Source organism: Equus przewalskii, chromosome 32 (assembly GCF_037783145.1).
Source record: "Equus przewalskii isolate Varuska chromosome 32, EquPr2, whole genome shotgun sequence".
NCBI lineage: Eukaryota > Metazoa > Chordata > Mammalia > Perissodactyla > Equidae > Equus > Equus przewalskii.
In genome coordinates, this window is record NC_091862.1 from 18,148,158 (window position 1) to 18,166,384 (window position 18,227).

Sequence of the window (18,227 nt, forward strand, 5' to 3'; positions counted from 1 at the left end):
TAGCATCATTCCCCTGTGATAGAGAAAAAACCGAAGGGCTGGCTCCATGGCGAGTGGTTAAGTTCACTCATTCCGCTTCAGTGGCCCGGGGTTTCGCTGGTTCAGATCCTGGGTGTGGACACGGCAACGCTCGTCAGGCCATGCTGAGGCAGCGTCCCACATGCCACAACTAGAAGGACCCACAACTAAAATATACAACTATATACTGGGGGAATTTGAGGAGAAAAAGCAGGGGGAAAAAAACCCCCAAAACCAAAAAAACGAAGATTGGCATCAGTTGTTAGCTCAGGTGCCAATCTTAAAAAAAAAAAAAGGAAACAAATGTCCAGCAAAGAAGAGACTGGTTGATTAAATTATGGCACGTCCAATATGGCAGGATATCACGCAGGCTTAAGAATTCTACCGTAGAGAATACTCAGTCACATGGGAAAATGCTCGGAACATATTCAAGTGGAAAAAATTAATTAAAATATGCAGAATATGACCCCAATTATGTTTTCACACAAATACAGAAAAAAAAGAGAGGGAAGCTGTACATCAAAATCTTAGTGTTTATTTCTGAGTAGAAGGATGCTTTGTGGTTTTTGTATTTTCACACATTTATATGTGCTATAAAGTAGTGAAAGAAAATCATTTCAAACAGTTAAACCAAGCAAAGTGGTACTGACCGACAGAGCCGTCTTCTGAGTTTGACTTATGAAGAGGATTCCTAGAAAAGAAAAACGAGTCTGATTACCAGGGAGCTTTGCCTTCATTTGAAAACTGAAAATCCACCTAACTAGTACAACCCGGTCTCGACACGACTTAGCGGAGCCAGGTAAATTTTTATAGGATATTTACGAACGGCCTTCTCCGGCCATCTGCTGCCTTGCTAGAAACACACTCGCGTGCCATTTGTCAACATTTATTAAAGACTCACTTCACGGTCTCTATTAAATGAAAGGAACGGACTTCACTGCGATCGCTGAAGTACCTTCCATTTCTGTGAACGATTAACTACACCTTGCGTTCCTGCCATTGGTAAGTTTCTTGTGTGAGTGGGAAAGAGAAGGCAAATAATAATGAAAATACAGACCCAGCACCACAAATGCCACTCCGGCCAGCAGATTGAGCAAAGTGGTCAGCTTTGAAGAAATAAGGGGAGACCACAACGAACAGGAGATGCCCCCCAAACAGAGGGCAGCCAGGATGTAGCTCCTCCGGCTGGTGTCTGCCAATTGGCAAGCACACCGTCCATTCTGCTAGATCTTCCAATGTTCAAAGAAAGGACAGGAACCTGCATCTTTTTATGAGAGTGCTACATTTGTAAGCGACGGCAAATAATTCAGTGTTTCCAAAAATATGTCCAAGTTAAGCCATACGTGTCCAGGCACCAGATTTGGCCCACACCCTACCCTACTCTGGCTGCATTTGTGACTGCTGATCCAGAAGGACCCAAACAACCTGCAATGTGAACAGGGCCCCGCACCAGTTCATGAAGCATTTCCTCTCCAGAAAATATGGATATAACTTAAGAGTAAGAAGGCAGGGAAACCCAAGAAAGTTAAAACTGGCTCTCTCCAGAAGGGAAGAGCAGAATGTGGAGCATAATCATTATTAGGCGGGTCCAGAGCCTACAGGGCAAGTTCAGGGTCCACGGGCTTGCTGACAAGGAAAACCAGGAAGAAGGAACCCACAGCAGAAGAGAAGCACAAATCCCCAGGGAGGTGACACCTGAACCTTCACTACAAGGTCATCTGCCAAGGATGGAGGAGGCATCTGCCAAAACCCTCTTTAGTGAGAGAACACGTGGGAAGATAGGCCGGGAGGCCAGAACTGAGTTACACAGAAAACATCAGAGGAAGAGAAGCAGAACTTTCGAATCACTTAACAGTGACGTTCTGCCTACCTCGCAGGTGAAAAGGACCTCTAAAGCTTAAGGTGGGGGACCAGCCCCGTGGCCGAGTGGTTAAGTTCACGCGCTCTGCTGCAGGTGGCCCAGTGTTTCGTCGGTTCGAATCCTGGGCGCGGACATGGCACCGCTCATCGAGCCATGCTGAGGTGGTGTCCCACATGCCACATCTCGAAGGACCCACAACTAAGAATATACAACTACGTACCGGGGGGCTTTGGGGAGAAAAAGGAAAAAAAATTAAAACTTGAAAGCTTAAGGTGACCAGAGAGAAGGGGAAGGGGCTTTCTCGCATGCACAGCCACCTTTGACAGGCCATCCCCCGCCATTACAGCTGCACTGATGCTAGCTGGCTGCTGGCTGCCATCTGAGACTCGAAGGCCCAGCCCTGCAAGCACCTTCATACCTCACGTCCACAGAAGACAACTGTTTTGACCAGCAAACAATCTGACAGACCTCCAGTGTCAAGGAAGGGACAGAGGGGGAGTTAAGAACAATAAACAGGGGAGATGTCTCAGTTGCTGAGGACAAGAGGCAGATCTGAAGTCTGGTTATCGCCCCTCACTACCATGCAGTGAACACAGAAAATGTAAGGAAATTCACTTCATCATCAAATTTAGCCAAGAGGTAGCTTCTAGGATCAGTTCTGCTCTCTCCTACCCACACAAAAATGAAAATGTCGAAACGTCTACTTCCTTGAAAGGCTTCTATGAAACAGCCATTTCAAGTTCTAATTCATTCAGCAAAAATGTATCGAGGGGGCTGGCCCGGTGGCGGAGTGGTTAGGTTCATGCGCTCCACTTCGCCGGCCCAGGGTTTCGCTAGTTTGAATCCTGGGCGCGGACATGGCACCGCTCATCAAGCCATGCTGAGGCGGCGTCCCACATGCCGCAACTGGAAGGACCTACAACTAAAAAATATACAACTATGTACCCTGGGGGCTTTGGGAGAAAAAGGAAAAATAAAATCTTTAAAAAAAAAAATGTATCGAATGCTATTATGAGTAAAGCACGTGGATAATTACAAAGAGATGGGACTCACGACTGAGGGCGGGCTACAAACAGGAACAACGAAGTCCACGCAAAGAAGGAGCAACAGCAGGAGGAGGAAAGGGAAGGGAGGGGGCGGGGGAGGAGAGGAAGAGGAGGAGGAGCAGCAGCCCACGCAAGGAGCTCAGGGCCACAGAAGTACGGGCAGAGAAAACGGCAGCAGGCAGGAGCCTGGGGAGGTGGCTAGCTGGCTGGGGATTAAGGCAGAAAATCCTTCACAAATAATATCTAAGCTAAGGTTTGGATTCTTAAATTTCGCTTTTTAAATTTTCCTCTGCTGCATTTTCAGCTCACAGCCATGGTAATAAGCATGGGTCTGCCTTACTCCTACTGGCCGTGACCCACCAGCACGGTCACCAAGCTTTCTGCAGATGACCGCTCACAGCGAAGGAAGCGCGTTTATTTTTAAACTCACGCTAAGGATGAGGACAGTCTTGACCTAACTGCTAAGGATGAAACATATCAAGTCTTCCTAGCTCTGGATCAACCACTTAACTACGGAAGAAACCAAAACTACGTATGTGAACTTTTACTTTTTCTAAAAGAAATACTTTCATGGGGAAACGGTCGAAAGAAACATTACTTATTTTAGTCCTTTGCTGATTTAGAATAATACACCTTATCGAGTTGTTAGGAATTTAACCCACCATTTAATCCAATGCCAATTTTACAGGAAACTATGGTGTCCAGAAGTCACACAAGGGGCCTAAGTTTCCACAGCCAGTTAGAGGCCAGCAAGGAGCTAGACCCAGGCATCCCGGACCACCGGCCCTGTTGTCTTTTCAATGTGTGTCTGACTCGTTTCGATTTTTCCAACCCATTTTTCATTCATTCTGCCAAATGGGAATGTCTAATACCATAAAAATACTCCAGGACCCACACTGCAGAAAAAGGTAAATTCTTTGCGATAACAGAGATATCACAAAATATAAATGTATTTGGGCTGGCCCCGTGGCCGAGTGGTTAAGTTCACGCGCTCCGCTGCAGGCGGCCCAGTGTTTCGTTGGTTCGAATCCTGGGCGCGGACATGACACTGCTCATCAAACCACGCTGAGGCAGCGTCCCACATGCCACAACTAGAAGGACCCACAACGAAGAATATACAACTATGAACCGGGGGGCTTTGGGGAGAAAAAGGAAAAAATAAAATCTTTATTAAAAAAAAAAAATATATATATATAAATGTATTTCCTCTATAAAATGCTGGCTTCAAACTTTTTTCATCATCTTTTCTCCTTTCTTCAAATAATCACACATGTGCAATAATTTAACCTCAGATTTGCACTTTTGAGTTTTCGTTACATAAGAGGTGCCGCTCCCAGTCATCGCTTGCATTTCCCTAGGGTGCCAGCAGATGGCACTGTAGTTTCTTTATTCATCTTGCTGTGGCCAACGGGGCTTTTATTTTTAAAATTTCACAAGTTCTCAATCTAGATACCGGCCAAAAAATAGCAAGCCAGTGTTTCATAGGCACGAGGCTCCCCAACTCACCAATTTACAAAGGGGGAAAATGACACCGCATGAAGTTTAATTTGGATGCAGTGAACTGTCGCTGCAAACAGGAGCTGGCAGAGCAGGGACGTGAAATGCCATCTTCTTTCTCCTTGAGGCTGATTATAAAATTCATCCAGCAGGAGTAACCAAATTCCAAATTTGGATGGCAGCAGATGGAAGGGGTCATTTTTACTGATCTCCTGGTGGAAGAAACTACAGCTCAGAAGTCAGTCCCAATGAGCCCTCTGGGTGACACATCCTTCTTCGAGGCAGACGCTGCAGGCCTGACGTCGGCGGAGCTGGATGCCGGGTTGTCAGCCCTTTTCTGCCCACCACCCTCACTGTCAACAAGGTGAAAAGGAGGGGACCTTCCTCACGCATTTCCATGACTAACAAGCAGTAATTAACGTTCCACTGCACACGGAAAATCTAAGCATTTAATACTCATCATTGTGCATTTAAAGTCTCTGAACTCAATCTTACGAAGTACCTTTTCATCAATAACTATCAGACCCTGAAACGGCTTGGGTGTAAACATTTTTCCTCAAGATCCTTAAGCTACTTTAGCCCTCTCTGAAGGTGAAATGCACTTCAGAAAATTCATAAGGAATTTATAAATTAGATCCAAACCCCAGTTTAATGAACAGCATCCCCAGACCTTAAACTAACTCCTTTTGTCCTATCTCAGTCTTTAGCGAATTCTTTGTTAAATTGCTTCGTCCCTTCATTTTCATTCTTTCTTCCTCTGATAAACACTTATTCGGCTCCCATGATGAGTCTGGCCTCCTCTGAGGCACTTAGGATGGAGGGGTAACCATGACAGGTAAGGTCCCTCTCAGGATGGAGGGTAACCATGACAGGTAGGGTCCCTCTCAGGATGGAGCGTAACCATGACAGGTAGGGTCCCTCTCAGGATGGAGGGTAACCATGACAGGTAGGGTCCCTCTCAGGATGGAGGGTAACCATGACAGGTAGGGTCCCTCTCAGGATGGAGGGTAACCATGACAGGTAGGGTCCCTCTCAGGATGGAGCGTAACCATGACAGGTAGGGTCCCTCTCAGGATGGAGCGTAACCATGACAGGTAAGGTCCCTCTCAGGATGGAGCGTAACCATGACAGGTAGGGTCCCTCTCAGGATGGAGGGTAACCATGACAGGTAAGGTCCCTCTCAGGATGGAGGGTAACCATGACAGGTAGGGTCCCTCTCAGGATGGAGCGTAACCATGACAGGTAGGGTCCCTCTCAGGATGGAGCGTAACCATGACAGGTAGGGTCCCTCTCAGGATGGAGCGTAACCATGACAGGTAGGGTCCCTCTCAGGATGGAGCGTAACCATGACAGGTAGGGTCCCTCTCAGGATGGAGCGTAACCATGACAGGTAGGGTCCCTCTCAGGATGGAGCGTAACCATGACAGGTAAGGTCCCTCTCAGGATGGAGCGTAACCATGACAGGTAGGGTCCCTCTCAGGATGGAGCGTAACCATGACAGGTAGGGTCCCTCTCAGGATGGAGGGTAACCATGACAGGTAGGGTCTCTCTCTGCAGCTGGGATGTGGGAGGAGAGAAGCTGGAAGGGATGTGGATCAAGAACTGGGGAGAATTTCAGATGACACGGACAGAGAAGCCCTCTCTGAAGAGGCGACAGTTGAGCAGAGACCTAAACGATGAACTGACATGACATGCAATGCCTCAAATGAGGAATTCTGGGCAGGGAGAGGGTGGAAAGTAAAAGCTCTACGCTGGCCGTGCTACGTCTGAGGTGTTACGGAACATCCTGGGGAGATCTGAAGGAGAGAGCTGGCTACGTCAGAGTCCAGGGGAGTCAGAGAGGACCGGAGATTAAGAACTTGGAAGTCACTTGCATATTTAAAGCTAGGAGACCAACTGAACACAATGAAGAGAAGCTGTAGGAAGACGGAGCTCGGGGCAATCCAATTTTTGGGGGGGTCAGGAAAAGAAGATGAAGCAGGCAATGGACCCAAGAGGAGCGGTCAGTGGGGAGAAGGAAAACCAGGAGAGTATGCTTTTACGTTTTTGGCTAGAACGATATTAAAATCGGTTTTCCACAAGTCACAGTGCTGCCTCAAAGGCCATCCAGGGTAAATTCCAGGTTGCTCTGTTTTCTTTTCTATTGAGTTGGCTGCTTCACAGCAGAGATCCTCATAAGGCCACAGAGAAAGAGAAAGTAACAGGTGAAAATGAAACGCTTCCCGTCTGCGGAGAATTCCACCTTGCCTAAGGACACGCGGTGGGCAGGGACATCCCTGGGTTTAGAAGCCGTACCTCTGACTCTGCGTCCAACGCCTCGTCTGCTTCACCCATACGGTTTCTCATTTACGTAACAGAAATGCCCGTTATCTCACACACTGGCCTTGTTCTTGAATAAGTGACTGGAATGATGCTCAGAAGAACTTGTGAAGACAGGGCATGTTTTCAACACCAAATCTGAACACGGTCTATGGGTTTATTCAAAAACTCTTTTCAGCATTTGCTTGTGTTGCCGTTGCACGATCTTCTTGTCTGATTGTCGAAGGCAAGGAGGCCACATAATTTAGCTCCAACGCATTTTTCTCCTTATGTCTATTTATACGCGAATAGTCTAAGCAACCTCCAGGCAAAGACAACTCTATCTCGTTGTTACACACTTGGTCTGGCAACCAGGAAAGAGGAACGAATGCCCAAGCACAAAGGAATGCCTGAAAGAGACTTCGTGCCTTTGTTTTGATAGACTGTCCAGAAACTTGATTATAACCAAACAAAAAAATAGGAAACACTGCTATAAAATCTGATTTCTAGGAAAGGAACATGTGTTATATGTTACTGGAAAACCTACACTTAAGAGATTTTTAAGGTTCCTTTATCTTGAGTCTCCGGAAATACATTTCCCCATGAGTTTCTTTCCTGCTGAATTTTGAATCAGGGCTTCTGCTGTGTCTGGGTCTTTTCCGGCATCATCCCAGGCCTGCCAAGGCAGTCCCCAAAGCCAGTAGCATCTTCTTCAAGTTGTAGAAAAAAGAAAGAGACATCTGGGCTATTGAGTTGTACGTGCACAGGGGGAAGAAGAGGACAGGAAAAGGGTTGGGGGCTTTTTAGTCATTGTATTTCCTTTTTCTTTATGCCTTTCTTAAATATAACTAACTACTCAGACTCATGTTTTGCATATTTGGTGACAAATCATGTTGTGTAAAACAGGTGATTCCTTAATTTGATACTTCTTATTATCCGTTGGGTATGAAAGGTATTTTTCATCATAGGAGCCTATCTTCTCTATTTAACAGAAATAAATACGAAGCAAAAGCCCGTTCATGGTGTCTACAGTCTGCAGTAAGAATTCAAGGGTCACCCCTTCCCTAGCCACAGGGCCAGGACAAAAAGGAGGCCCCAGAGACACTGAGGGTCCCCAGTGTGGGAGATGCTCACTGTCAACATCATAGGACAGGTGCGGGCAGCGAGCGCCACCTTTAATTCTGTGCCCCCCCACGCCTGTCCTCCTTTACCCTAGATGCATTCCCTCCCAGCCAATAGCTGCGGGATTTCACACACATGAGAGAATTTAGCTTGCAAACCCAGTAGCTGGGCTTGAAAATAACTCTATTGCTGAAAATCTGGTATATTGCTAGAACCCCCTGAATATTCAGTATCAATGACAACATTGGTGACGTTTCGTCACTCTGGTCAAAACACTTCCCATACGGGCTTTTTCTTTCGTTTCAGTCTATTCCCAGCTGTAGTTTCTGGCTTTTTGTTACAAGGTCACCTTCATAAATGATCAAGGCAGGTGTCTGAAGTACCAAATCTGAGGCAGTGGCCTGACACAGCACAGCCACAAATCTAAGCCCTGTTTTCTTTTTTATGTGAACCAGGGATGATAAAACTGCGCCCACCTTGACGGGTTAAGAGAATTACATGAGACGATGAACGTACAGCTTAGCACACTGCCCGGCACTTCAAGTTCCCAGTAGGTGTGACCTCTTTCTCCGGAGCAGCCCCAAACAGACGAATGTTCTTGGTCCCTGCACAGGATTTCACCATCCTCGTTCCACCATGCGCTGCCCCACGACGTCTGTTCTAGACTCCAGCAGTTTCTAAATCTCCAAGACTCCTCCTTTCTACTGTTTTAAGATTAACGTGCCTCAAATAATTTGGAGGGACACCATAATTCCTCTCGTTCTCTCAATCGCACTTTATACGAGCAATTCATATTTTTCTCAGAATTTTTTAAAAAAAAACAATGATTGAACATGTCAAAAGCTCTTTATCCATTTTTTTCAGCATAATGTTATTCCCATTGTCATATATCCTATTATCTTCCTTAAGCAGTAAGAACTATAACAATTTAGCTTACTGCGTCTAACACAGTGTACAATAAATAATTTTTTGTTGATGTTGAGTAGCATTTCAATACGGACGCATATCATGGGAAAGCGTTTGGGTCCAATGATCGTGTAATATTAACTCTCCAAAACAAATGGCAATTAAGTGCGGATATTGTCTCAAAACAAGACTGCCATGCAATCTTTAATTCCGATAAGGAGAGGCCCTCTTACCACACAAATACAATTCTCACACTTGAAATGTGCTGAAAGGACATCCAAAAAGTTAGAAATGTCCAGCTGTGAGTGTTGGCATTTTCAACTTTTTTCTGCCCCACCCCTCTTCTATATTATCTTTGGTTTAAAATTACCATCAGAATCACCGTAGGCCAGCCTATTCCTTCTGTAGAAGGTGTTTCAAAAGGAGTATCCTGTTCAGAAAAATACAGAGAGAAAGACATGGCCAACCTAGGTATGTGACTTTACTTCTAATGACAACCATTTTTGCTATCCTTCAGTCCCCCTGCAAAGTATATTAAGTACATGGAAGATTACGTACTTAAACATGATCTTTTCTGCACAAATCAAGCCCATCTCTTTTTTTTTTAAATCTTAACTCCTCTCAAATAGTTAGCATGGACATAGTGATTCCTTTCACTTTCTCAACTGCCCTTTCTAAAGGCAAGCCATGTTTTTCTTAGAATTAAAAATACACACACCAACGACTGAACAGGATGTCAACGCAGAGACGCATGCGCAGCTGACTGGGATCTGGACGTGAATGACGTCATTGCAAATGTTCCCCTAAGGCCCGCCACTCAGGAAGCCACTCAGCACTAACGGCTCGCCAAGTGGGCTGTGGAGTCCGCCCAGCAGCGTTCCCAGCCCAGCTCTCCCACTTACTAACTCGCAACTCTGGACGAGTTACTTCGTCCCACTGCATCTCAGTTTCCTGCTCTGTAAAATGGAGCCAATATTACTGCTCACATAAGTTTTCTATAGGTTTCAGTGAGTTTTGACTTATATGGTATTTAGAACATGCCTGTGCAAGCTAAGCCACAGCAACAAAAAGCTAGCAATTATGATTCCTGCCTTTTCCTTCAACATGCCCCCCCTGTGGAGGAAAGTCTCTCTCAGTTCTTCTCAAAGCGCCCTTCAGTTTCTCCACATGGAAGGGGTTGGTTCTCTGGCACCTCAGGGGTGGCCAACAAGCCCTCCAGGCCAAGAACAGGCTCCGCTTCTGTTGAATTTGAAAATCCTTCACAAAGGTGCATTGAAAGAGATTTGTGTCCTTTCATTCACCAACTGGTGACTTGTACCGAAAGTTAACGATGCAGGACGCGGGCAGAAGTTGACGAGTTTCATGCCTGAAAAGTAGCCGAAAGCCACCTCTCCACAATGCAGGACCACAACCTGGCTGTGTCTGGCCACAAGTCACTCAGGCCAGGAGTCTACAAAGTGCAGAAGTGCAGAGCCGAACACGCCCATCTTCAGGGAGAATCAATCTGGGATGGCACAGAGTCATCCTCCAAGGCTTACAAGAACCTCTCAGTGGGTTTTCTCTTTTCCACTGGGGCCACATTATTCTTCATTTGTGGCCTCTGTGGGTCTGAACTAAGTTGGTAAAAACTTGCTGTATGGATGCCAGCTTTGATGCTCACAGATCTACTGAAAATATAAGCATACATCTCAGCACTGAGAAGTGATAAATGCCTCCCCTATTCCTTCAAAGCTGGTAACTAATCTTCAGAATATCCCCATCACACACTAGAGGGTATATAATACTATTTTGTACGTAAGTCCATTAAAAAAGGCCATCAGTCCCTGATCAGTCTCATATAAAAACATCCAGCGATGATTTCTTGTCTGGGATAGATAAAGAAGCCCTGTACGGCTTGATGAGGGATGTGCACACGTGCTTTGCAACATAATTGGGTAGATTACACTGACATCCTGCAAGATATGGATGGTTGAGTGAGTAGTAACAGCAGGCAAGGCCAGTTGACTCCCATTTCAATATCCACACTCATCTTCTTTCCTACCAAAAGAACCCCGACTTTGTCTGAGTGGCAGTGTACCCTGTTAAAACACTCGCCTCCCCAGGCTCCCTTGCAGCTGGCAGAGGCCGAGTGTCAGCATCTGCCCAAGAAGATATAACTGGAACTTTACGGGGGGTGTTTCTGGGAAACCTACTATTTTCATAATGAGAGAACTGACTCAGTTTTCATGGGTTTTTTTTCCCTTTACTGTTTCCCTTGGATCCTGCCCGAAACATGGACACAATACCCAAACAGTCGTCATTTTATCATAAGGAAGAAAGTCACACACTGAGAATGGTGGCAGAGAGGAAACAATTCATCGAGCTGTACCAGCCTTGGAACATCCATCTCAGACTCTTTGCTATGTGAAAAAAATGCTCCCATTGGCCTTAATAGTGCAGTAATCAGGTTTCAGTTACACACAACTGAATATAATCCTAACCGTTTCAGTGGTTAAGAAGTAAAAATGACCAATTTCTATAAAGCTTTGGTCTGGGTTGATCAAGGATGTTCATACCATCTGCTCATATTTCAGGCTTACAGGGCCCCCGAAAAGAACTAGCTCCGTTATACAGATGAAGAGCCTGGGGCCTAGAGAGTTCCCGGAAGTGACCCGTCCAATCGCAGGTCCGGAGCTGGGGCTTAAACTCAGCTCTGACACGCAGACCAATGTTCTTGCAGCTAAAACACCAGATCCATGAAGGCAAGGTCCTTACTGGACTCACAGGGCGGCCAGGCACCACGCCGTGAGCCCAAAGCCAACATGGTGTGCATTTTCTCTAATTATTGGCACTGAAAGTACAACTTAAGTTTGTGACTTTGCCACTGGAGTCAGCAGCCCCAGGTCAAGTTCTTTAGATGTTTCCTCAACAGGCACACAAATTAAGGTGTTAAAAAAATGAAGTCTTGAACTCCTCCTTCTGTTCATTCTGGGTGTGGTGTAACCAGTAAAAACTAACACCTTCCTTTTACGGCCTCGATGTGAATTTTAAACTTTGTTTCCGTCTCTGTATCTTAAAAATTACTAATAGACTGTCAAAAGCAAAAGAAACTAAAACAGGATTTTAGCACATTGTTTTCACCAGAAAAGCTAGTTTTTATAAAATGAGGAAAACACTGTAAGTAGCTTTGTTTGCCTTTTTTAACGATGGCTACTTATTCTGGAAATGGAGCAAAATTACTCCTTCCTTCTATTTCCCCTTTAAAATTTATTGCGTCTGTGTAATAAATATTTGGTCCAAGAAAGGCTTTTCTGCAAGGAAATGTGGCTGAGATTTGAGGCCGGCTGGATCAATGGGGAAGCACCTGCCTGTGCCTCTGGAAAGCCACCTGCTTATCAGTCTGCATGACGCTGGCTCCAGCCCCAGAACGGGGTTGAAGATGGACTGCCACTCCGACTGGTACAGGGTGCACATGGGGTAACTTATTCCAGCGGAGGCTGGCACGGTAAGGAAAGCCGGCCTTTGGTCTTCTTATCATGGACCTGCGGGGAAAGCCAGGCGGCAAAGAGCTGGCCCCTACCAGCTTGAGTCTCTGGCTGGGGAAAGGGAGAGAGAGGGGAGATGAGAGAAAAAGAGGCTCCATTCAATTATCTCCTCATCTGTTTCCATGGCGATGGCTCCGGAAGCGGGTCAGAACTTTCTCAGTGGAAGCAAACAGCAGCTCCCATTCACCGTCGCCCAAGCCACGCTGGCCACGCTGGCCGCTGTGCCGTCTGGACACAGAGGAACCCAGGGAGGGACGTGGCGGCCAGGGCTGCCAGCCTTTCTTCCATCAGCTGCTCTCAGGGGAGCAAGGAGTCGGTGAAGCCGCCTCTGGAGGCCAAAGTCAAGTCAGAGGAGCTGTGGGCGTGGAGGGCTTTCCTCGCCTCGCTGGTCATGTGCTGGACGCACAGTGACCAGCCACTCTCCAGGACAGGACTGTGGGAGCCGCCTGCCTGCCCTACTTCTCCTGGCGGGCAGCATGAAGGATTGGGTCCTTTCCATGGCGACCACTGCCATAACCACGTCAGCCTTTCTTTTGTTTTTTTCACTTTTAATTCCTTCAGACACGCCCATGGAAATTTTTTAGATGTCATAAATACTAAAAAAATGGGAGCTCGAGCTTTCCTGTCTTCTCAGGTCTCTTTTTTTTAATTGAGGTATAATTGACACACAACATTATGCTAGTTTCAACCCTACAACATAAGGACTCCATATTTGTTTCTATTGCGAAATCATCGGCGCAATAAGTCTAGGTAACATCGGTCCCCATTCAGATCCCATTTTTAAATTCCCACACGTCTCCTGTGTCCCATCCACGCGCCCTCCACAGGTCCACCCACCAGCAGCTCCCTGGACTTTGTCATCCCGCTGGCTGAACCCACTTTGCCCTCGGATTGCTTCTTCTTTCTCCCTTCTCATTCTGTGGCTTTATCTGAAGTGATGCACCAGCACCTGCTGGAGAGGATTTGGACACGAGACAGCACTGCCAGCATCCTCGGGACGAGAAAAGACCTCTATCAGCATCAGCTGAGTGGCCCCCAGGTCGACCCGTGATTGAGGCGTGGAGCAGAAGCAGACAGCTTCAATCCGACTGACAAGAAAGGGTTCGGGCAGATTCATAAAACCAAGCCAGCTGCCTAAGATCCTCCTGGGAACCTTGTTAAAGGCTCCGAGTTCCACATCTGGAGAAGCTAATTTATTAGGCCTGGGCGGGGCCGAGGGTCTGTCTTTCCAACAAGTTCTCCAGCTAACTCTGATGTATGGATGTGCTCGGAACCCCTGGGTTAACCCAGCAGAGACGGGAAAACACACTCCCCATCCTTCCTCCTCCAGTCTCGCCTTGCATCTTTCACTACAACACCTCGAACCTAGTAAGCAGGATTACTAGTGAGATTTTCAGAGAAGGATACAGAAGACAGGAAAACAAGCAGCCAATATTTTGCCAGTGTTATCCTGAGTGTAAGGTTTCATTTAGACAAAGCTTTTAGACAAGAGGTTGGGGGCCAGGTTTAGTCTTAACTACCTCATATCCATCCCCAGTGCCTGGGATGCAGGAGACGCTCCTTACGGGCTGGATGAAGGAATTTGCCAGTGGATGAAAGAATTTAAAAAGAGGAAGCCTAACAAAGAAAGGCTCTGGCAAGTTTCAGACCTTCAGGATCTCTCCCCTCTATCACAGGTCTCCTGCCTCCCGGGGGCACGCAGTCATACCTCCTCACACTGACAGTGATCCCCTTAACATACAAAACCCACGAGGGTCAACTCCTGAGCTGCTCCCCTTGAGCTGGCCTTTGGGCTCCGCCTCCCTGAGGTGCTGTGCTTGCCACCTTCGCAGGCCCTTGCTTCTGCCTGGAATTCCCTTCCCTTCTGTTTCTGCCTAAGCCTACCCGTCATCCCTCCGGTGTTCACTCCTTTGGGAACCTGTGGTGGATCTGCAGCCTGTGCGCTGAGCCCTGCTGGATTCCGTGTCCTGGAATTCCCTTCCCTGCACAGTTCCAGGTCAGCGTGGGCCACATGAGCTGTTCCACGTGCAATTCAGAAAGCAGAAGGAGAGCAGGAGCCATTTTCTTTCTATGCTTCAAGGTCAACGTAGGGCACGAAGCCCTGTGGTGGCTGAAACATGTCCCCTGGGTCCCTGGGTGGCAGGGGCAGCAGCGGGGCCCACAACACTCGCATTCCTGCCAGCGTCCCCCTCAGGATCTCAGAGTTCCGGGCCTGTGGCTGCTTTAGCTCCCGAGGAAGGACGCCAGTTCCCCCTGCAGGTTCCGCATGGGGTCAAGGGCGGAGGCTTGCTCGGCAGTGGGGACAGATGACATGGGTCTCAGCCCATCCTTGTAGGGGACAGTTTGTCCTTCTTGCCCCGCTTTTGTGCATCTTTTGTGTCCCAAATGCCAGTCCTGCTGACTTCAGGCTGTATCATCAGCCACAGAGGGAACAGACTCACCTGGGCTGTAGAACCAGCCCCATCAACGCATGAGGTCAAAACCCTAGAATAACGTGATCTTAACATCTGCGTCTCCAACAGAACACTGACTGATAACATTTATGTGGTCCACGGCCCCGCGTCTGCCCTCTGGGGGTGGACCGTTCCTCCTCCTGCAGTTCTGTTTCGTACTCACGTAGCATTATATCATGTTGTCATGTCTTCTTCAGGTTCCAAGAGACGGCGACCTTCCTATCCTATTCATCCTTACAGGGCCTAGCCTATTCACCCACACAGCAGAAATGTGAAAAACGTTTATTCAATTAAACCGCATTAGCTGCCTGGCCCATCGCTGGTCTTTCCTAAGTGGATCAGTCCTCGAATACTCCTCATGGTGGAGTCTGGCCCGGCCGGGGTCAGATCAACAGAGCTGGACTGGAATTCCGCCTTGGCCTCGCCCAAAGTTTGTGATTCTGATCTTGGCAAGTCATTGAGTCTTTCTAAACCTTGGCTTCCTTAACTGCAAGCTAGCATTTGCATTACAGTTTGGTCAGGAGGATTTATACAGAGCAGTGGTAGGTGTGGGTCTCCCCTTATTCCTGCCAGGATGGGAATGCTATTTACTTACTGACAACCTCCCTCCCACCTCATCCTCCTCCCTGGCCCAGTGCTCGGTTCATCGCTCCTGCAGGAGAGGGAATAAACAGCAGAGAGCACCTTCGCATACTGAATCGTTCCCTGGCAGTAGCGGCTGTCCCCAGCAATCGCACACGGCCTGCCACCATGACGGCTGCAGCCCACGCCTGTGGACTCATGCTGGGCCCGGGTCAGCTGGAGGCTCCCTCACCAGACGGAGTTAAGGGCAACAGAGTTTTCAGAGGGCAACAGCTGAGGTGGAGAATTCTGGCACAGCTGCTCCCACCCCGAGCCCCTGCGTTCTGGAATGCCGAGCCCCTCAGATATGCTGTGCGATGGAGCACACACGTGTGCACACACAGATCTGCCCGCACAAACGGATACTTCAGCACGGCGCGGCCGCACAGGCTCTGTGACAACGGTTGTTGTCTCCTAGCTCCTCTTCTTTGGGGCATTGAAGGGAAAGGAAAGCTCATGTGGGAATGGCATATTTTAAGTGGCCGCGGCCAGTGACAAGCTGTGTCTGGTACTGTCTAACGAGACTGAAGATGAAAACCACAGGCCCACTGCCACTGCCATGGGCTGCACCCTGCATTACAGAGGGCACAGTGGGGAGGGAACCAGGGAAATGAGAGCACCCATCACACACCAGGCACAGTGCTAGGCATTTCACACAACCACCCCCAGAAAGAGCATTTCCTGTGCACATTTTATCGATTAGGAACCTGAGGCTCAGAGAACTTAAACCCCATAGGGAGCAGAGCTTAAATTCAGGCTCAGATTCTGTCCAACACCAACAGGCGATGGCACAGCAGCCTATGTGGACGGTCCATGCAGAAGTGGCCGGTGCAGGGCACGCTTTGGACTGGATCAGAAAACGAAAGATGGCCCAGGTGAGAAGGATTCTGGGCAAGCACCTGACAGACTCGTCACCATGAAACCCAGAGGGGTGATGCAACCCAGAGGACCAATCGCAGAGGCGAGCACTCTGAGAGCTCCAGCCCCCTGGACAGTGACCTTGCCCTGGAGCCCACAGCCTTGGCAGATGGCTATCAGCAAACTGATTAAAGCAAAGAATACATACTATACACGCTGATGCCTGGCTCTCAGTGCAGCCCATTTATTTTCTGAAAGCTACACTTGCTGTTCCATCTCTGCTTCCCACCCCGATGAGCTCGAAGGACCACACGGTGACAGCCCGAGTCACCTCTGGTTCTCTCAGCGGTGCTGCTCCAACAGGCCGTGAGAGCCCACCTCCCTCTCCTGGGAAGACAGAGGGCACACGGCGAGAACACGTCCACCTGAACCGGGCAGCACCGACCAGAGAACTATCCTGAAGGACCTGCCACCACACAGCTTCCTCACTCCAGGGAACACATGCACGTTCCCCATGGGAAACATCGGTGTTCCCCTCCCCACAGCACGGCCCTGCCACAAACAGGATGGGGAAACAGGATGCACTGGTCTCAGCTCCAGGGGACAAGCCTTGACCTGGATTTCCCAGCAAACTCGCAGCCCTCATCAGCAGCTCTCACTGGACCTGGGCTGTTCTGAAGGAGGATTAACGAGTGCACCGCGGGCTCACTTCAATGAGCACAGAGAGCCCCAGCTTGTCACCTGGAGAAGGCCGCGTGACCACAGACACAGACCCTGTCCTCAGGGGCTTCCCGAGGGCCGCCTCAAAGGGATGAAGCCGGATGCCCTGTCCTCAAGCCCAGCCCCCAGGAGCGAGCTCTGCAAGGAAGCGGGATGAGGACCCATTTAGGAAAGCATTTACCTACAGGAGACAATTTCTTACACATTTCAAGGAGGCTGAATACAATGCTACTGAGAACAGTAGCATTCAAAGTTCTCTTCTTAACAGACCTGCAACAAATTTTCTTTCAAAAATGCACTTTCCCTCTATTTACAAAATGTCCAGAATACACAAATCTACACAGACAGAAAGTAGATTAGTGGCTGCCTGGGGCTGGGGGTCATCAGGAGATGGAGAAGTGACAGCTAAAGGGCACAAGGCTTCTGTTTGAGGTGATGAAAATGCTCTAAATTGACTGTAGTGATGGCGACACGTCTGTGAAGATATGGGGTGTAGACTTGAGATGGGTGATTTGCATGGCATGTGCACTGTATCTTAATAAAGGCAATTTAAAAAAACAGGAAAATATGACCGCACAAAAACTTGCTTACAAATGCTCATAGCAGCATTATTACAACCCTAAATCTATCAGTCGATAAATGGATGAACGAAATGTGGCAGGTACATACAACGAAAAGGACGGAACGTGGATGAACCTCGAAAACATCCGTGACTATATTAAAAACCAAGGTATACTTTTAACAGGTGAGTCGTATGGTATGTGACTTGTATCTCAATAAAGCCATTCCCAAAAACAAAATAAACTAAATGCACTGTCCCAAAGAAATTTCAGTCTTAAAAAGTTTTAAGGATTTTGAAAATCATGTTAATATTTTGTGTGTATTTCTTGGTAACACATCTTTATCTGGAGATATTATGCGGTCTGTTATTTCTGTTTAACAGAGGAGAAAAACCTGAGGGACCGAACAAGACTCCAGGATGGAATTGGGAGTGGGGAACAGCCTTAGAAACAGATTTGGGGATTTGTGGGAGCTACTATTCTCTCCACTACCTGCTTTTTAAAATGTTTTTAACAAGTGTCCTTTTCATGTTAATATTCACAAACAGAAAGCACTTACTCTTATTACACTGCCATCAGTTTAGGGGGACGCTGGTAACATGTGGGTAACAGGTGAGACCTGCTGTTTCCAGTCCTGGGGACAATCCAGTTTTAGCCTTCTTTCAAAGAACTGGGGGCATTCAACGAATCCAATGTAAGTATTTAATGAGCACTTGTTCTGGATGCTGAAGAAAATCCAAAGA

The 18,227-nt window shown here is 47.7% G+C and overlaps 1 protein-coding gene across 13 annotated transcripts in view; it reads right to left on the bottom strand.

The window, feature by feature from the left end:
* SASH1 (SAM and SH3 domain containing 1) overlaps positions 1 to 18,227 on the bottom strand; it is a 300,681-nt gene that overhangs the window by 71,047 nt on the left and 211,407 nt on the right. For all 13 annotated transcript variants that reach the window (XM_008539539.2, XM_070602972.1, XM_070602966.1 and 10 more), the window contains one exon: positions 669 to 709. In XM_008539539.2, the coding sequence (XP_008537761.2) occupies positions 669 to 709 (41 nt within the window). The remainder of the gene's footprint in view (positions 1 to 668; positions 710 to 18,227) is intronic.